The sequence below is a fragment of the Sceloporus occidentalis genome, unplaced genomic scaffold (assembly GCF_023333645.1).
Source record: "Sceloporus occidentalis isolate IW3139 unplaced genomic scaffold, rSceOcc1.0.p SCAF_170, whole genome shotgun sequence".
NCBI lineage: Eukaryota > Metazoa > Chordata > Lepidosauria > Squamata > Phrynosomatidae > Sceloporus > Sceloporus occidentalis.
Window position 1 is genome coordinate 1,336,650 of NW_028317150.1, and position 20,089 is coordinate 1,356,738.

General features: G+C 40.4%; 1 protein-coding gene across 1 annotated transcript; it reads left to right on the forward strand.

The window, feature by feature from the left end:
* Positions 1 to 810: 810 nt before the first annotated feature.
* Positions 811 to 17,017, forward strand: DUSP12 (dual specificity phosphatase 12). The gene is made up of 6 exons (XM_089501307.1): positions 811 to 1,064; positions 2,456 to 2,569; positions 3,376 to 3,494; positions 8,952 to 9,042; positions 15,944 to 16,121; positions 16,865 to 17,017. Exons 1-6 carry the CDS (start codon positions 811 to 813, stop codon positions 17,015 to 17,017), a joined length of 909 nt encoding a protein of 302 aa, XP_089357433.1.
* Positions 17,018 to 20,089: the final 3,072 nt, after the last annotated feature.

The following is a 20,089-nucleotide window of genomic DNA, read 5'->3' on the forward strand; positions in this document are numbered from 1 at the left end:
GTTTAATAAACGTATCTAATTTTGTAGGGAGATATATTTGTGTGAGAACTCTGCAAAATCCACTCAGAATTGTAACATTATATGATTATTATCACATTTCCAGGTCTAATGCACCTTTTGCTAATCTAAAGAAAAAGCGTCTGATAGTTTGACTCCAATGTATTGTATTAAGCTACTATGGTCTGTGATGGCTACGACCTTCTGAGGCAGAGCACTAAGAGAGATTATCGGGTATTCCGCTCGAGTTAGTCATGGAGTGTGCAATGGCAGCAATCTTTTTGCATTTGAGCTAGGACTGACCGTGCTGCATTAAACGGTAATATCAGCTAGTCTGGGTGTCTTGCTGCATATTAACCGACATGTGACATTCCACTGACTGGACGCCTATTATTATTATTATTATTATTATTATTATTATTATTATTATCATGGTCATCGCCAGTTTCATACTACATATTTATAATACCGCTTCATGCGCTGAGGCACATTAACGACTTTCCGTTACGCCCACCGTTTGAGCATAAAACTATCAAAGAAACTTCTTCCGGCGGCACGTTCCAGCTATTGGAAGTTAAAGCCGCTCAACACCGGAAGTACTGCAGTGGAAGCTGGAACGCGTATGCTGGTAGCCAAAGCATGTCGCCGGCGCAGAGAATAAGTGCAATATAATCAACGCGTTTAGTTGCTGTATGTCCCTTCCTAATTTTCAGCCATTATATTGTCAATGGCTGTTCATAGCATCTGAGTAATCGCAATAAAATACACAAGAGAGAAGCCAAGGTCTGTCTGTCTGTCATCGCGCTCCTAAAGATGATCTGTGTGCTACCAGGGCTATACATTGGAAGTTCCAGTGACACAACAGATCCACAACTGCTACGGAAAGATGGTATCACGCATATACTGACTGTGGACAGCGAGACACCAAAGAATGTGGACTCATTCCACGTTAAGTTTGTTCATGTATTGGATGACTCTTGTGCTGACTTCCTGAGCTGTTTACCGGCATGCTTACACTTTGTGAAAGATGCTCTGGGGACATCGGGATCAGCTGTCCTTGTTCACTGGTGAGTTTTTTAGCTTTACTTTTTTATTGATTTATGCCTGAAAGCTTCTGAAAAAGAGGACTATTTTTGATGCATTTGTTTATTGGTTATCTTCTAGTCCTGAAAACTAATAATTTCTGCTTGAATTACTTAAAAAAAATCACTTTAAACTAGGTATAACTATAGCAATATAATCCTTTTCATAATACTATATTTGTTCTTCAAACTTCGTCAGTTATATGATATATATAAAAAGGACATGTAACAATAAATAGTTTATAATTGATTTTTTTCCTTTTTATGTGCCCCTAATAATTGAATAGTCAGCCCTGTTTTGAGAATAGAGAAAAATGTTCATGTAATCCACAATTCTACAGTAGATATTGGTAATAAAATATTGGTGTGTTGCATCACTTTACCAATGCTAGTCACTCTTACCAGAATATGATGTATAAAGAGACTGTCTGCACTGTTTATACATGGTACATCTGAATGAAGAAATCAAAGTTGTTAAAATCTGCAAATCCCAAACTTTTGTGCCATATTGATCGCCATAGGGATATCCGTTACTGACATCTATAAAATAGGCCTGCTCTTGTGTCAAAAATTTACATAAATTTCAGCCCTTGCTGGTATTCATGCTTTTTTTAATTTAAAAAGTTTAGTCTGATATTTAAAATTAGGTCCTGTTCAGACAAAATATGCTGTAATTCAAACTTTCAGATCTATTTTGTCCCTATGTGAACTCAAATTGATGGGTGAAATCCCATGCAAAAGATAGGATTAAATAAAGTGCTAAACCCAGTATTGTTTGTGTTGAATTACCTTGCTTTGTCCCAAATAAGCCTCCTTTATCTGCAGACCTAGAGATCTGCTCAACCACCACCAAGTTAATTCTTTATGGCAGTACTGGTGAAGCCATTCTATTGTTTAGTACAAGCAGTATGTCTGTCTGGTACAGGTCTGTCCACATGACCTTGCTGTAATATTGCACACTGTGTGAGCAGCTCCAGTTGAGGCAAATTTGTGAGGAAGCGTGGCGGTGTGAGTATCATTGTCCTAGCGTGAGTGTGTGTATGATGACAGTTAGGATGTTTTAATGTGTTTGTATGTGCAAGTTTTGTGAGTGCGTTTTGATTCTGTATTAGTGAGCAGTGGGGTGATTACGTGAGGATGTGTGAGTGTGCATGTGTATCTGTATGTATATTGGTATGTCTGTGCCCCCCCCCCACACACACACACTTGTCGGTCTGCCCAACAAAGACAACAGCACAATAGTTTTGAAAACTTATTTTTTATTTCATACTAGAAATGGAAAAAGTTTATGCTTGCTTTATACTAGAATCACACATCAGTGGGTTTTGGTCATAAGTACCGTAAAAAGGCTAACAAATCGTTTTCTTAATTTCTAGTCATGCTGGGATGAGTCGGAGTGCTGCTGCTGTTACAGCTTATTTAATGAATACAGAAAACCTTACATTTCAAGATGCCTACACACGACTGCAGATCATAAAACCTGATGTCAAGTAGGTTTTATTTTAAATGTTGCTCATTGGAATGTAAGCACACATAGATTCATAAGTAATATATAACATACACAAGGGCATATGCCCATCATTAAAATTACATGGCAAACATTTTTTGAGAACCTCCCCTCGGGTCTCCTACAGTGGCCTTTTCTTAACTTCTCCCCTCTAGTCTCCTACACAGGCCTCTCACAGCTCTAGTCTCCTGTAATAATCATTCACGGAGTGCACTAATTACACTATGATTGGCCTGTGGACATCATCAGGCATGCTGAGCGGAGGTTACAGAAAAGATCTAACCATACTGAACTATCATCATCAGGAAGGAGAAGCTGGAGAAGAAATAGAGAAAATGTGGAGAGTGAAGGCCAAAGTGGTCCCAGTGTTTATAGGAGTACTCTGGGCTGTGACTCCTAAGCTGAGCGAGTGGCGCCAATGGACATTAGAACACTCTGTCCAGAAGAGTGCAGTGCTAGGAACAGCCACGAAACTGCGTAGAACCCTCAAACTCCCAGGCTTTTGGTAGAGGTTCAGAGGTGGAGGAAGACACGTGCCACTGGAAATTTTTTTTTTTCTTTAAGCAGATTTTGAGTTTAAGCTTAATTTTTTTAGTTCTTTGGCTATTTTAAACTATAACCATGTTGCTTTAGACAAGAAGAAAATCTAGCTCCAAATGGGGACTTTTGGTTAAGGCTCTTTTAGTCTTTAGAGGTTAACACAATAGTTATTTTTAGGGGCTGAGGATTTAACTGCAAACTTAATTTTATTATTCCACATCTCTAACCACTTTTATGTGGTCAATTCAGGATTAATGAAGAGTTTGTCAACCAGCTGGCATTGTTTGAAGCAATGGGCTGTGAGGTGGATTTGACAAGTCCAACCTACAAGCAGTATCGTCTTCAGAAAGTCACAGAGAAATATCCTGGTGAGTGTATTGGTACAAGCTTGTTTTTTTTTTTTAACTAATGTTCGTTTACCATTTGAATGCTGTTGAAATAGTTATATATTATATTTTAGGAATTATTTATCCATTGTGTATGTCATTACACAAACACTGTACAAAGCAAGTAATGCAAGGTATGCAAGGCCTGTTTAAGGGAAATAATTTTCTGCCTTTACATATAGGGAAGAATAGTAATGCTTATCCCTTCTATCAAGTAATGAGAAGGGAGTATAGGCTCCTATTTGGGTACCCTTTGGACGCAATTTTTCAATTTCTTTTCCCATCCGTTCAGCTTGAACAACATTTTTTATTCAGAAACATTTGGGTGTGTTCCCTGAAGTACTCGCCCTTTACCTATAACAGCACCTCCTCAAGGTTAAGAAAGATCCTCAGTTGGTTTTGCACTACAGGACCACCGCCACCAGCAAAAGCAGCACTGTACCAATGGACACAAACATCCAGCAGCATGCCATGGGGCTCAACTTCTTAAAAAAAAAAATGGACCAGTTTGATTAATTGATGCCTCAGAGTAAGGATGGTGATATGGCAGCAGGTGCAGTAGTAGAATGGCACTAGGAATAGACACTAGTACATGTCCAGCCCCACTGTACAGGACACTGTAAAAACACAATGTGTGTAAGCACAGTCAAATGCCTAATTTTGTCACAATAGTTTTTGTGTTGACCAAAATCTAAGTCTAAAATCTCTGAAGCAGTCCCTGTAAGTGGTATTTATAAATGATATACATACACTACAGCTTCTCCAATCCACCCCACAACAGCACAATTTCTGCACTAAAATATACTGTTACTCCACACTCCAACTCTCATCAGTGTGTACTGACAAGTTAAAATGATATCAGCACACTTAAATATCTAATGCTTATCCCTTCCATTGTAAATGCTGATTTGCCAGAGTGAAAAAAAGTAAGGAAAAATTCCTGCATGTTGTTGGACCCATCAATCACAGTCGTAACCATAAATGAGACCATTGGCTGCTATCATTCATTTATATGTACCCTCCTACACACAGTCCTTTTCCACTTTACCTCATCAAGGAGCGCTAAAGCTGTTTGTAATGGCAGCGAATGGACGTGTCACGAACGCACGTGACTTGGTTCTGGTGGTAAAAGGGTTAAAATTCACTATCTGTCTGCCCTAGACCGAAAATAGTGATAAAAATAAAAATATCCACCCTTAATACCACCTGCAATTGACTATAATGATATAACTAATATCAAAATAACGCTGCCACCACCAAGACAATTTTTAAATGGGGTGCCTTGGTCCCCCAAGCGAATCAGACTAAAAACCCACACAATAATTACGTGATTTAAAATTACCAAAAAACTGGTCTAATCCGGTAACGTGAGTCTTTACCATACAAAGGCAGAACTTAATAAAGGAATATTTATTATGAACCAAAAAATCACAGTGCATACAAAAAAAGATTTTAAACAGATTATTTACACCAACGGATAAAATAAAAAGGAGAAAATTACAGAAAACCTAACTACTCACTTGAATGGTAAAGTAAGTTTTTCTGTCCGTAGGGCTCCGGCGAGGAAAGATGGCGACTTACTCAAAATTAGATCTTGGCCCCTAGTAAGCACACTGACCAATCTTCTCTCATTAACTTTATACTCTTTCCCAGTTCATATCGAGTTTCCAAGCCGGCCCAAAGGGGGTATAAGTGGAGGGAAGGTGTACCATAAGTGACCTCCCCCTTGTGTGGTGGAAACATATCAGTCCAAATAACTTATTTTCATTATATCGTCCCTCCTGTGCTTGCCACAGCCATAATTCATGCATTTATGAATTTCCTGTAAATTGTGAAGTCCATAGATATGTCACACTTGCTACTTATGACTGAACATCATAGACTTCACAATTCCTTCCAAACTGGTTAAGTGGCGCCGCCATGTTTGTACTCTTTTTGTAGGGTGCGCTTTCCCCGTTCTAGGTATGCACACAAGGAGGTATGATAATGAATATATGAGTTATTATTGATATGGGTTGGATATGACCTGGATATGAAATGGTTTTCCTGACTGCTAGTGGTCACTTAGCATATCAAAGAATCCAGTATCTATGAGGGGATACAGGCGTATGGTGAATGACTCAGCTAGCAGACTTAAAGGTACCGCCTCCCTGTAAAATTTCACACCTGGCAGAGGGCCTTGGTTGGAGTCCCAGCTTCAAAAGACCAATTTATCTTAAAAGCCCTTTTGGCACCATATGCCTATACAATCGAGTTAACCCCTCACATACTGAAATTGGCCGTGCCATCTCTACCGGGTAGCCAGTCCATGTACATACTACACCAGTTGGTGTGACAGGACGAATCGTAACAAAATTAAATTTTCATTGAGAATCGCCCTTGTCAGCAGATATTCGTACAAATGCACAAAACAAGCAGTTTTTGTTAGTCTACTGGATATAATTTTCTGCAGCGAAATATTGTGTAAGACACATGCAGCATTTGTGGAAATATGTTAATTTACAATACAGCTATTTTTGTATATAATGATGGCAAGAAACCCCAATAAATGCTCTTAGTGATGTTCTATAATATGTCTACTTCTAAACAAAAAAGGAGTTCGGGAGGTCTAATTTTGTGCAGGTACATTGTGCATCCATTACTATGCGTCTAAAAGTTTTCCCATGCCAAACTTATACAGGTGGGGGCATTGCTGTCCGATGATATTGTTGAATATAAATTGATGGTGTTTTGTGCAGTTCCACATACGCTGCGCAAAAACTCCAAAGCAACATAGCAATACATACAGTATCTCACAAAAGTGAGTACACCCCTCACATTTTTGTAAATATTTTGATACCTTTTCATGCGACAACACTGAAGAAATGACACTCTGCTACAATGTAAAGTAGTTAGTGTACAGCCTGTATATTTTCTGTCCACTCAAAATAATTTAACACAGCTGTTAATGTCTAAACCTATAAGAAGATTGCCCAAACCCTGAAACTGAGCTGCAGTACGGTGGGCAAGACCAAACAGCGGTTTCACAAGCCTTGCCATGGTCGACCAAAGAAGTTGAGTTCACGTGCTCAGCGTCATATCCAGAGGTTGCCTTTGGGAAATAGACGTAGGAGTGCTGCAAGCATTGCTGCAGAGGTTGAAGGGGTGGGGGGGGGTCAACCTGTCAGTGCTCAGACCATACGCCACACACTGCATCAAATTGGTCTGCATGGCTGTTGTCCCAGAAGGAAGCCTCTTCTAAAGATGATGCACAAGAGTCCGCAAACAGTTTGCTGAAGACAAGCAGACTAAGGACATGGATTACTGGAACCATGTCCTGTGGTCCGATGAGACCAAGATAAACGTATTTGGTTCAGATGGTGTCAAGCGTGTGTCGTGGCAACCAGGTGAGGAGTACAAAGCTATTTTGGGTGTTGGCTGAATTAATGGTCGAATTCTCCTTGGAAAGAGTTTTAATTTATTTAGATCATGCGCATAATCGAGACAAGACACACAACACGCATACATCGAAGCGTTGTCTGATTACACGTTTGGATTACATGGTTTATATAACCTCTTATCTACTTCTAATAGCATGCATCATTCTGATTGGTTACTTTTCAAGCAGGTTACGCCTCTTAAACTGCATAATTAAGAATGGCCTAGACTTGACCCTTTGCACATATATATATATTAGAATAGAATAACAGAGTAGATGTGTTGGTGCGAACTCGTGCATATATCATAGACTAGACATTTTCTACTTTCTTATGGCTTTGTCAGCAATAATATTTACGATAACATAAGCATTTTTCTAACATTGTGTCTTGCCTACAGTCAAGCATGGTGGTGGGAGTGTCATGGTCTGGGCCTGCATGAGTGCTGCCAGCACTGGGGAGCTACAGTTCATTGAAGGAACAATGAATACCAACATGTACTGTGACATACTGAAGCAGAGCATGATCCCCTCCCTTCGGAGACTGGGCCACAGGGCAGTATTCCAACATAACAACCCCAAACACACCTCCAAGACGACCACTGCCTTGCTTAAGCTGAGGGTAAAGGTGATGGACTGGCAAACCATGTCTCCAGACCTCAACCCTATTGAGCATCTGTGGGGCATCCTCAAACGGAAGATGGGGGAGCACAAGGTCTCTAACATCCACCAGCTCCGTGATGTTGTCATGGAGGAGTGGAAGAGGACTCCAGTGGCAACCTGTGAAGCTCTGGTGAACTCCATGCCCAAGAGGGTTAAGGCAGTGCTGGAAAATAATGGTGGCCACACAAAATATTGACACTTTGTGCCCAATTTGGACATTTCCACTTAGGGGTGTACTCGCTTTTGTTGCCAAGGTTTAGGCATTAATAGCTGTGTGTTATTTTGAGGGGACAGCAAATGTACACTGTTGTACAGGCTGTACACTTGCTACTTTACATTGTAGCAGTGTCATTTCTTCAGTGTTGTCACATGAAAAGATATAATAAAATATTCACAAACGTGAGGAGTGTACTCACTTTTGTGAGATACTGTATATAAAAAAAAAAAAAAAAATAACCTTAGCTGAATACACTGAGAGGTCTCCTATTCCTAAATGTATACTTTTATGGGGTAATTTGAATTTGGAGGATGTTACATTTCATTTTTTTTCATATGGTATGTTTTTTTTTTTTTGCTGCTGTTCCTTTCCTTCCCTGGTTTGGGGCTTATTTTTCAAATGTGTTTTTAGTGTCTCAGAACTAACTAGCACACAAATAACTAACCTTACATCTCATGCATTATGGGATAGTGTAACATGTAGCGCAGAGGTCATATTAGTGGAACGTGAACCGTTAGATGTTAGGTTAAAGTATCGTGTTAGTGATGCTGATTGAAAAAATATAAACTAGAGGGAGAGAGAGAGAAATAATGATTGTGCAAGAACATAGCAGACATGCTGAAAATGGCATCCTCAGGTGTAAAAATGCTTTGGTGCTGAATATAGCTGCCGAGCTGTTTTCTGTGACTGCGATTGTCAGCCATGTATCCGACACTTTACACTGCATTATCAATTTAGGGGCTTATGCTGGTTTATTTGCTTTCATATGTTTCAGTATTTATGTAATGGCATGCCTGGTGTTGGCATCAGAGGGGGTTGTGTCTGTAGCAGCTGAGAAACCGGAAGACTAAGGTTGGCGTATAATGAAATACCTTGACAGAAAGAAACCTGCATTTACATAAATAGATGTACATAAAATCAACTAGCTAAACACTTCATACGTGAGATTTAAAGGTGGTTTAACTAGTATGGTAAAGTACTTCTTTGAGCTTTAGCGTGTTTACATTCAGTCTCTTTTACTAGTTCATCTATAGTGTTCAGTTCTTCTGGAAATCATAGTAGTTTTCCTTTACACAAGCATCTGCCCATGCCTTAAAACTATACTGTGAAGCCGTTTTTAAATATCTCTGAAACTACTTTTTAGAGTTGAAGAAGCTCCCACAAGAAATCTTTGCCTCAGACCCTAGTTCCATGGGAAAAACTGCAGATATCATCTACAGATGTAGGAAATGCAGGTAGGAGATAATATTGTTTTATAATGAGGCTTTTAAGTAGCCTATGTATTAATTTTTGGAAATAATTTGGTCAAATTTGTCAAATACACCACACTCACTGGCCATTTTATTAGTTACACCTGTTCAATTGCTTGTTAACACAAATAGCTAATCATGGCAGCAACTCAATGCATTTAGGCATGCAGAAGTAACATAGTAACATAGTTCATAAGGTTGAAAAAAGACCAAAGTCCATCAAGTTCAACCTATATACATATTGTGTCCCTACTGTGTTGATCCAGAGGAAGGCAAAAAACCCTTATGAAGCAGATGCCAATTGCCCCATACCAGGGGGAAAATTCCTTCCCGACTCCAAATATGGCAATCAGAATAAATCCCTGGATCAACGTTCTGTCCCTATTAATCTAATATCCATAACTTGTAATATTATTGCTTTCAAGAAACACATCCAGGCTCCTTTTGAACTCTTTTATTGAGTTTACCATTACCACTTCCTCTGGCAGAGAGTTCCATAATCTCACCGCTCTTACTGTAAAGAACCCCCGTCTGTGCTGGTGCAGAAACCTTCTTTCCTCCAACCGTAGAGGATGTCCCCTTGTTATAGATACAGTCCTGGGTATAAATAGGTCCTGGGAGTGATCTCTGTACTGCCCCCTTATATATTTATACATAGTTATTAAGTCCCCCCTAAGCCGTCTTTTTTTCCAAACTAAATAACCCCAATTCTGATAATCTTTCTGGGTACTGTAGTCCTCCCATTCCCCTTATTACTCTGGTTGCCCGTCTTTGAACCCTCTCCAGCTCCACTATATCTTTCTTGTACACTGGTGCCCAGTACTGTACACAGTATTCCATGTGTGGTCTGACTAGTGACTTGTACAGGGGTAGAATTATTTCCTTGTCGTGGGCATCTATGCCCCTTTTGATGCACCCCATGATTTTATTTGCCTTAGCAGCAGCTGCCTGACACTGGTCGCTACAGGTAAATTTACTGTTAACTAAAACTCCTAAGTCCTTTTCCATGTCAGTCGTCCCCAGTGTTTTCCCATTTAATACATATTCCCAGCCTGGATTTTTCTTCCCCATGTGCATAACCTTACATTTATCTGTGTTGAACCTCATCTGCCACATCCCAGCCCACTCCTCCAACCTATGCAGATCCATTTGTAATCGTGCGCTGTCCTCTATTGTGTTAACCACGTTACAGAGCTTAGTATCGTCTGCAAAGATTAATACTTTACTATGCAATCCCTCTACAAGGTCATTAATAAATATATTAAAAATAATAGGACCCAAAACTGACCCCTGTGGTACCCCACTAGCAACAGTCACCCACTCAGAGTATGTACCATTAATAACCACCCTCTGTTTCCTATCACTGAGCCAGTTACTTACCCACATACACACATTCTCCCCAGCCCAAGCATTCTCATTTTATGTACGAGCCTTTTATGTGGCACCGTATCAAATGCTTTGGAAAAATCAAGATATACGACATCCAGCGATTCACCCCGATCCAGTCTTGAGCTCACCTCCTCATAAAAGCTGATCAGGTTAGTTTGACAGGACCGATCCCTTGTAAACCCATGCTGATATGGAGTCATACATTTATTTTCATTGAGATACTCCAAAATAGCATCTCTTAGGAAACCCTCAAACAGTTTACACACAACAGAAGTTAAACTAACAGGCCTATAATTCCCCGGGTCACTTTTTGCCCCCTTTTTGAATATTGGCACAACATTTGCTATGCGCCAGTCCTGGGGAACAGACCCTGTCACTATAGAGTCCTTGAATATTAGAAATAGGGGTCTGTCTATTACATTGCTTAACTCCCTTAGAACGCGGGGGTGAATGCCATCTGGACCTGGTGATTTGTCTATTTTGATTTTTTTTAGGCGGCACTGCACTTCTTCCTGCGTTAGACAGGCGACATGTACTGGGGCATTTATCTCATCCTGCTGTATATTACCTGGCATTTCATTTTCCTCTGTGAATACAGCAGAGAAGAATATATTTAATAGATTAGCTTTTTCCTGATCCCCGTCTATAACTTCTCCCTCATTACTTTTTAAGGGGCCAACGCTTTCATTTTTAACCTTTTTACTATTTATATAGTTAAAGAACATTTTGGGGTTTGTCTTACTCTCTTTGGCAATGAGTCTTTCTGTCTCCAATTTTGCTGCTTTTATCTGATTTTTACATATTTTATTTTTTTCCCGATAGCTTTTTAGTGCTTCCTCACTGCCTTCCTGTTTTAGTAGCTTAAATGCCTTTTTTTGCCATTTATTGCCCCCTTTACATTTTTATTTATCCACATTGGTTTTCTCTTGTTCCTGACTCTTTTATTCCCATACGGTATGTACCTTTCACAGTGAGAATTTAAGATATTCTTAAAAATCTCCCATTGAGCGTCTGTACTCTTGTTTTTGAGGACATTTTCCCAATTTACAGTGTTAAGGGCGTCTCTTAGTTGATCAAACTTTGCCCTCCTAAAGTTCATAGTTCTTGTGGCTCCTCTAAGAGTTCCCTTATTGAAGGACAAGTTATAATGCATCATATTGTGATCACTATTTCCTAGATGCCCCCTGACCTGCACATTAGTTACTCTGTCAGGTCTGTTGGTTAATATTAAGTCCAGTAGGGCGCCCCCTCTGGTCGGGTCCTGTACCATTTGGGACAGATAATTATCCTTACTTATAGTCAGAAACCGGTTTCCTTTATGAGATTCACAGGTCTCGCTTTCCCAGTTTATGTCGGGATAGTTAAAGTCCCCCATAAGAACCACCTCATTGTGATTAGCTGCCTTGTTTATTTGCTTTAATAATTGATCTTCTGCTGCTTCCATTATATTTGGTGGCTTATAGCAAACCCCGATCAGTATTTTATTATTTTTCTTTCCATATATTTCTACCCATAATGACTCCACATTATCATTTCCCTCACATATATTCTCCCGCAGTGTGGCCTTTAGGCTGGACTTTACATAAAGGCAAACTCCTCCCCCTTTTCGTTTTTTCCGATCCTTCCTGAATAGACTATACCCCTGTATGTTAACCGCCCAGTCATAGCTATCATCCAACCATGTCTCTGTTATACCCACTATGTCATAATTTTCTTCAGACATTATTAACTCCAGTTCGTCAGTTTTATTGGTCAGACTTCTGGCATTAGTAAGCATACAATTTAGAGGTGTATGGTTTTTTTCCCTATGAAGCCTATCCCTATTAACTATTCTAACCCCTCCCTCTGCTCCACCCCCAGGTACATTTATAAGCCCCAGCTCTCTATCTACACTATCTTCCCCTTCTATATTGTAGTTTCCCTCCCCCCCCTTTCCCTAGTTTAAACACTCCTCCACCCTTCTGACCATCTTCTCCCCAAGCACAGCTGCACCCTCCCCATTGAGGTGCAGCCCGTCCCTACCGTAGAGCCTGTATCCGACAGAGAAGTCGGCCCAGTTCTCCATGAACCCAAACCCCTCCTTCCTACACCAGCTTCTGAGCCACTTGTTTAGCTCCCTAATCTCCCGCTGCCTCTCTGGTGTGGTACAGGTAATATTTCAGAAAATACTACCTTGGAGGTCCTTGCCTTAAGCTTGCTACCTAAGTCCCTGAAATCATTTTTAAGGACACTCCGCCTCCCTCTCACTTTGTCATGTGTGCCAATGTGCACCATGACTGCTGGGTCTTCTCCAGCCCCTCCCAGTAATCTGTCAACCCGATCCGCGATGTGCCGAACTCGAGCGCCAGGCAGACAACACACTGTTCGGCGATCCCGGTCTTTGTGACAGATCGCCCTGTCTGTCCCCCTAATAATTGAGTCCCCCACTACCAGCACCTGTCTGGCCTGCCCTGCGCTCCTCCTTCCCTCCTTACTGGAGCAGACACCCCTCTGGTGGTCAGAGGCAGTGACTTGCTGCAGTACTGCTAACTCTGAACTAACATCCCCCTCATCTGCCAACCGGGCAAACTTGTTGGGGTGTGCTAGATCAGGACTAGCCTCCCTGGCACTTTTCCCCCTACCCCGCCTTCTAACTGTAACCCAGCTAGCTGCCTGACAGTCCTGTACCTCCATCCCACTATCCTCCCCCACCTCTACCTGCGAGAGAGCTTGCTCAGTGAGCAGCAGACTCCTCTCCAAGTTGTCAATAGATCTCAGTGTTGCCAGTTGCTCCTCTAGACTCAGGATTTGTGCTTCCAAATGAGCAACCCGCACACATCTCGCACAGCAATATGCACCCTCGAAGCGCTGCTCAAGGATTGCATACATTGAGCAAGATGTACACCTGACCGCATTGTCAAACATGGAGGACATCTTGGCAATGGGGATAGCTCCAATAACTGGCAAAAACAGACAGTAAGGCGCAAAATATATATAAATATATTATATGCAATCACAAGGATTTATACTTTACCCTCCTTCTTGCTTTTTAACTCCTTCTTTGCTTGTAACTCCTCACTTAGAGATGTCACTTAGGAGATTCGCCCCAGCTCAGGATTCGCTTGTGTGTCCAAGCTAAATGCAACTGCAAAAGCCAAGCAGAACTCACAGAGAAGGTTAAACAACTTGCTGAAGTTCAAACCGAGCATCAGAATGGGGAGGAAAGGGGATTTAAGTGACTTTGACCGTGACATGGTTGATGGTGCCAGACGGGCTGGTCTGCGTATTTCTGAAACTGCTGATCTACTGGGATTTTTACGCACAACCATCTCTAGGGTTTGCAGAGACTGGCCAGAAAAAGAGAAAATATCCAGTGAGTGGCAGTTGTGTGGAGGAAAATGCCTTGTTGATGTCAGAGGCGAATGGGCAAACCGCTTTGAGATGACATAAAGGCAACAGTAACTCAAAAACTAATCGATAAAATCGATAATGAAAATCGTTGACAACGAATTTCATTATCAATTAGTTGCAGCAGCTCCTACTTACAGTTCCTCCCTGCAGTCACTGCCGATTGGCTCACCCACTTCCTTCTTCCAGTCCCTCCCTGCAGTCACTGGCGAGAAAGGGGCGGGGCCTATCGGCAGTGACTGCAGGGAGGAACAGGGAGCCAGAAAGGGGTGGGGCCAAAGTGCAGATTGGCCCCGCCCTTTTCCTATTCCGTCCTAATGGCTGAAGAACTCATCTAACCGGTGAGTATAAAATTAATATTTGGCCTACTGAAAGTTAGGGGCAGTTATAGTTAGTGCTGTTTGTTTTTTACATCCTATGTTACTTTATTAAAGTATTTTAAATAAATGAAAAATTTACATTTTTTTTTTTATCCGATTAATCGAAAAAATAATCGGCCAACTAATTGATTATGAAAGTAATCGTTAGTTGCAGCCCTACACTCTACACCCTACACCAAGGTATGCAGAATACCATCTCTGAAAGCACAATGAAGCAGATGAACTACAGCAGCAGAAGACCACACCGGGTGCCGCTCCTGTCAGCTAAGAACAGAAAACCCAGGCTGCAATTCGCACAGGCTCACCAAAATTGGACAATGGAAGACTGGAAGAACGTTGCCTGGTCTGATGCGTCTCTATTCCAGCTGCGACATTCAGATGGCAGGGTCAGACTTTGGCATAAACAACATGAAACATGGATCCATCCTGCCTTGTATCAAAGATTCAAGCTGATGGTGTGGGGGACATTTTCTTGTCGCACTTTGAGCCCTTTAGTACTAATTGAGCATTGTTTGAAAACAAGAGCCTACCTGAATATTGTTGCTGACCATGTCCATCCCTTTTATGACCACAGTGAAACCCATCTTCTGATGGTGCATTATCCTGCTGGAAGTAGCCATGTTACAAAGCTTACATCATCTCAAACTGGTTTCTTGAACATGACAATTAGTTCACTGTACTCCAATGGTCTCCACAGTCCCCAGATCTCAATCCAATAGAGCACCCTTTGGATGTGGTGGAATAGGAGATTTGCATCATGGATGTGCAGCCAACAAATCAGCAGCAACTACGTGATGCCATCATGTTCATATGGACCAAAATCTGAGGAATGTTTCCAGCACCTGGTAGAATGAAGGCAGTTCAAAAGACAAAAGGGGGTCCAACCCGGTACTACCAAGGTGCACCTAATAAAGTGTATTAAAGTATGTGGTCACCCTTTCTAATTATTGAGTTTCAGCTTATCCATTTCTAGCAGGTGTATAAAATTAAGCACAAAGGTATGTCATGTCCATAAACAGACAGTAGAATGTGACGTATTGAAGAGCTCAGTAACTTCAAACGTGGCACTGACATAACATGCCACCTTTGCGGCAGTCCACACAAATTCACAGAGCGTAGCCACGAGTGCTGAATCGCCTCAAAACACTTTCTGGAGAGAGACCGCCGCTAAGATCATTGCTGATGTCTTTCCTCCTTGGCATTGTTTTAACAAACATCTAAATACTCCAGAACTAAAAAACTTTTTTTTTTTTTTTAATTTGCTGATGGATTAATCAATGTCATTTGATTAGCAGCACCTGTCTGTTACTTGGCATCTTTATTTGTATGGAACCAGTAAGGGTGTACTTAGTTTTTCATATATGGCTTCTCCACTTTGGCTTTATTTTTGTTGAAAAAATCAAGACACAGTTTAATATGTCGTGTGTTGTTCATCTGAGGTTGTATTTACCTAATTGTTAGACCTGTTAAGGAGCAGATCATTGTTATGTCCGGATATCTTAAACCATAGAATAAAAAAAAAAAACTGTATGAGGAGGAAAGGTATAAAAAAAGTATGTAGAATATCATGTAGACATGTACAGACATTTAAAAGTCAAATATCAATATACAAGTATTTTTGGGTGGCTCTAAAACATATCCTTCGTTTTGGCATTGATACAGGACATTTATGGTGCAAACGTTTTGTTAAAGCTGATCCGCATGTAATGTTGTCATCCTGTTCTTTCTAGACGTTCCTTGTTCCGGGAAAGCAGTATACTTAATCATGTCTTGGGCACTGGCCCGACAGCATTTGCGCACAAGAAGCTGACTTCGGTATGTGCCTTGGACACTACAAAGTGTACCTCCTACTTTGTGGAGCCTGTGCAGTGGATGGAAGAAGCTCTGCTAGGTGTAATGGATGGGCAGGTAAGGTGGAAAGACTATAACAGTATTCTGCTTTGTTTTGTTTGTTTGTCCTTATTTTAGCGTGAACCTTATCATTTCTTAAATTATTTGTTTGGTATTCTCCAGGCTACCTTATTTTATGTTAGCCATCTCAGCAGTTTGTTTTCCTGTGTCTACAATATATTTTCCTGTACAAATTATTTATTCCTACATATTTGCTACAATTCAAATGTTAACTAAACTAATTTAAAATGTTGCCACTATTAGCCTTTGCCATATATTCCACAATATTGAACCTGGAGTGGCTTTATCCAAAGGAGTCTGTGTCAGTAGCAGTACTGCTAGTGGGAAACGTCAAGTTACTTAAATAATGCTCTAAGATTCAGTAAAGTTTTAGAAAAACACGGCATGCTAGCAAATAATCCCTGCAACAAGAGCTATGCTGGACCTTCGTTGGATTAATAATGTATGTCAAACCTACTGTAAATTAGAATTTAGTTTTCAAGTGCCTCCAAAATGAATGTGCACTTGACATTAAAAATAGACAGTGTGCATTTCTCGGCATTTAAATTTCCGTGTATGCATTTGTGGAGGATTGTCTACTTTTAAATTTGCAGCTTGTAATTTCTGGTGACCTGTGTTAAGTTCCTATGGTACATTTGTTGTAATTGTGTTTTACGACAGATCAAGTGTTCTTATCTTTTATAGGAGCTCTGATCTATTAAAGTGTTATCTTCCCATTAAAACACAATTTTGTTTTTCAGCTCCTGTGCCCTAAGTGTAAATGCAAGCTGGGTTCTTTCAACTGGTACGGGGAGCAATGTTCGTGTGGTCGTTGGGTCACCCCAGCGTTCCAGGTGCATAAGAACAGAGTGGACGAAGTCAAGGCAGTGCAAATCCGTGGAATACAATCTTGATATCAAAATTGAATAAAGCAAAATCATGGTTTATCAGAAGGTCATCTACTCCTTTATATACACCTTGTAACATCTTGAGATGCCTTGAAGAGATATGTTTTTGGTAGATGAGGAGGTTCGTTCAATATCCACAACAGCTTGATGAGAAAACCCCTATAAGCTTTCCCGTAAGAACGGTTAACCTGGTCCTGTATAATGCATAAGTAATATGGGGAGTTTCTTGAAAGTCAGCATACTGATTTGCGTTATCCAGTGCCTGCTTAACCCTTTTTGCAGAAAAAAAAGCTCATGGGTGAGCTGTTTATAATACATGGTGAGGTCAGGAATTTTTTTTTCTGTTCACAAAGGCTGAACCACATTGGCATTAACAACATCACTAAAAATAACTTTTCTACTATTTGTGTCTGAGACCCCAAAAAAGCCAGGAAGCCATGCTTTTAGCTCAATGATAACTCACCTTAATAATATAATTATAATAAATAACAAATTGTGGGGGGGGGGGTTTATAAAACTCTGCATTTTAATCTTTACCAGTTGTAGATGACATAAAGTAAGACTTACTAAAAAGTATTCCTTTATGTATTGAGTAGTGTAATGGGTTGCTTAGTTAGGGTTATAGATACCCTATGAATCCTTCGCATGTCCCTCAGGGTAGTCTCCAGCCTCAAAAGGCTAATAGATGGATCTTTGTCTTAGATCACAAAAGTAGTCACGACCACCATGATTATGAAGAAAAAATGGAACATTTTATTGTTGTAAAACATAGCCTTATATATCCACATAACTGAATTAACATTAATAAACAGGTATATGTAGACAACCCAACCTTTAATCCCCTTTGGCTACTGAATATCCTCCTGGCAGTAATCCTGTTAATGGGATTTGTTAACACAATGGAGTTCCTGCCTGAGCTATCTTTGTTTGGCAGCCAGGCTGGAGCCATCTCGGACTACCTTGGGGCCCTGTATGACAGGCCATTCTGTCACAAGTAGCTTTATTTATGTCTGTAGTGGGAGCTATGTTCCCTTAGATGACAGAATGTAATTAAGGATGTGGGGCATCTGTTGCAGTAGTAACATGCAATGTTTTAACGTATTACAACTTCCTAGCTGTTATTTTTAAATCATTTATTGCAGCGTTGCATGCATACATAACTGCTGCTTCGGTTTGTATTGTTCGTTAATTTACATGTAAAGCAGCAATACTAATGCATAGTAGGTTGAAATTGATGATTGTATATCCTATTTAAATATAATCACTAGATAATGTCTGAACAGGTGATTTAACATCTGTTACCCTTAAGGAAGAATATATTTTTGCAAGACATGTGCAAATAGGCCATTGTGATAATTGGAAAATTGTGATAGTTTTTTCAGCCCTGCCAAAAATATTTATTGCCCGGTTCCCACATTCCCTCACTCTCTCTAAAGGTTTCCCTACCTTTTGTGCAGACCACTTCCCCATGTTCTTCATCTTCTATCATCATTCTTAATCTGCTACCTTCTTTCGCATCTTCGGTGACAAACCCGGCAGGAACTTCCACCAAAATGACGGCGCAGCAGTGAACTCCTCCCTGATCCTTCAATCAGGTGAACTGAGGGCAATATATATTTGTATTTGTTCTTCTTTTTTTTTTTTTTTTTTTTAATGCACTTCATATGCCTAGGATTTTAATTTATTTTGGTAGTTGCAAGCAAATATTGGACATGTATCCATATCTCTAACAGTCTCATCCGAAGTTTGCCAGAAAAAAATCAATCTGCTTTTCTAACACTCTTTGCAATGCTCCAGTGGATTTCGTTGCCCAGGGTATGTCGGGCTGCTGAAGAGAAAAAAAGCCTGCCTGCATAACATTATCCCTCCATCAAATATAACTAAAGATCCCATATGAGGTCAGGCCCCAAGGATATCTTTTTAAACATGCTAAAACCTAGAGTGGTTCCCCCATTACCAAATATGCAGAATGTCCATAGATCACTGTACATATTTTTTCCAATCTCTCTGTTTCCATACTGCTGTAAACTTCTGTTACAACAATCTTCCTGTCTTTGTTAGAAGACCTGATAAGGTTCTGTACAGATTTAGGTCTTTGTGCAAACAAGGGTATCCTCTGGTGAAATCAGCAGAAAGTAAGGCATGAATGTTCTGTTCAAGCATTTAAGTTCCCTGAATGTGACACTGAATGTGATGTCACATTGATTGCTCAGCCTGGGACCATAACTGCTGACTGCCTGATCTGTCCACGGCACAGATGTAGCCCTACTGTTTAAAACTCCACAACACAGTAATATGTCCTCCAACATTAAGGGAAGGTAAGCAAGCAGTGTACAAGTATGTTAAAAGTAATCTCATGAGCAAGGCCTTCTTCACCTAGTGCAGGGGCGTCCAAGTTTTTTCTGCAGTGGGCCACTTCATCAGAATTGTATACGTGCGAGGGCCGCACTCATTTTTCACTGAGAAAATATGGCCTTTAAAAAAATATGCAGATTAAAATAAAGTAAATGACACAAAACCTTTACTTTTCTCTCACTGATTTCTGGGATTTCTGGGCCTACAAATGCAGGATTCTGTATAAGTAAAAATAAAATAGTTCTATTTATTTTAGGGATGCACTAAAATGAAAATTCTGGACCAAAACCGAAAATTCAGGGTTCACTTAGCCAAAACTGAAAGTAACCCCCCCACACACTTTTAATAAAAGTTACACACCAAAATTGTACAAAAAATTATATATTATGATTAACAGCAATCTCAGGCATACCCAGATTCCAGCATGTACTGGTTGGCTGGGCATTGTATTTTTTGTCCAATTTTAGTGTGTAACCACACTTTTATTAAAAGTAACACACCACAATTGGACAAAAAAAATCAACAATATGACTTGGCATGATAGGAGTGTGATTGCTAACAGCAAACACACTCTTTTTATACCCAGGCAACCAGTAAATGCTGGAACCTAGGCATGATGGGACTGTGATTGCTGTTAGCAATCACACTCCTATCATCCCAAGTCAGCCAGTACATGCTGGTACAGGGTGGCTGTAAGTGCAGACCCCATACTGCTGGCAGCAT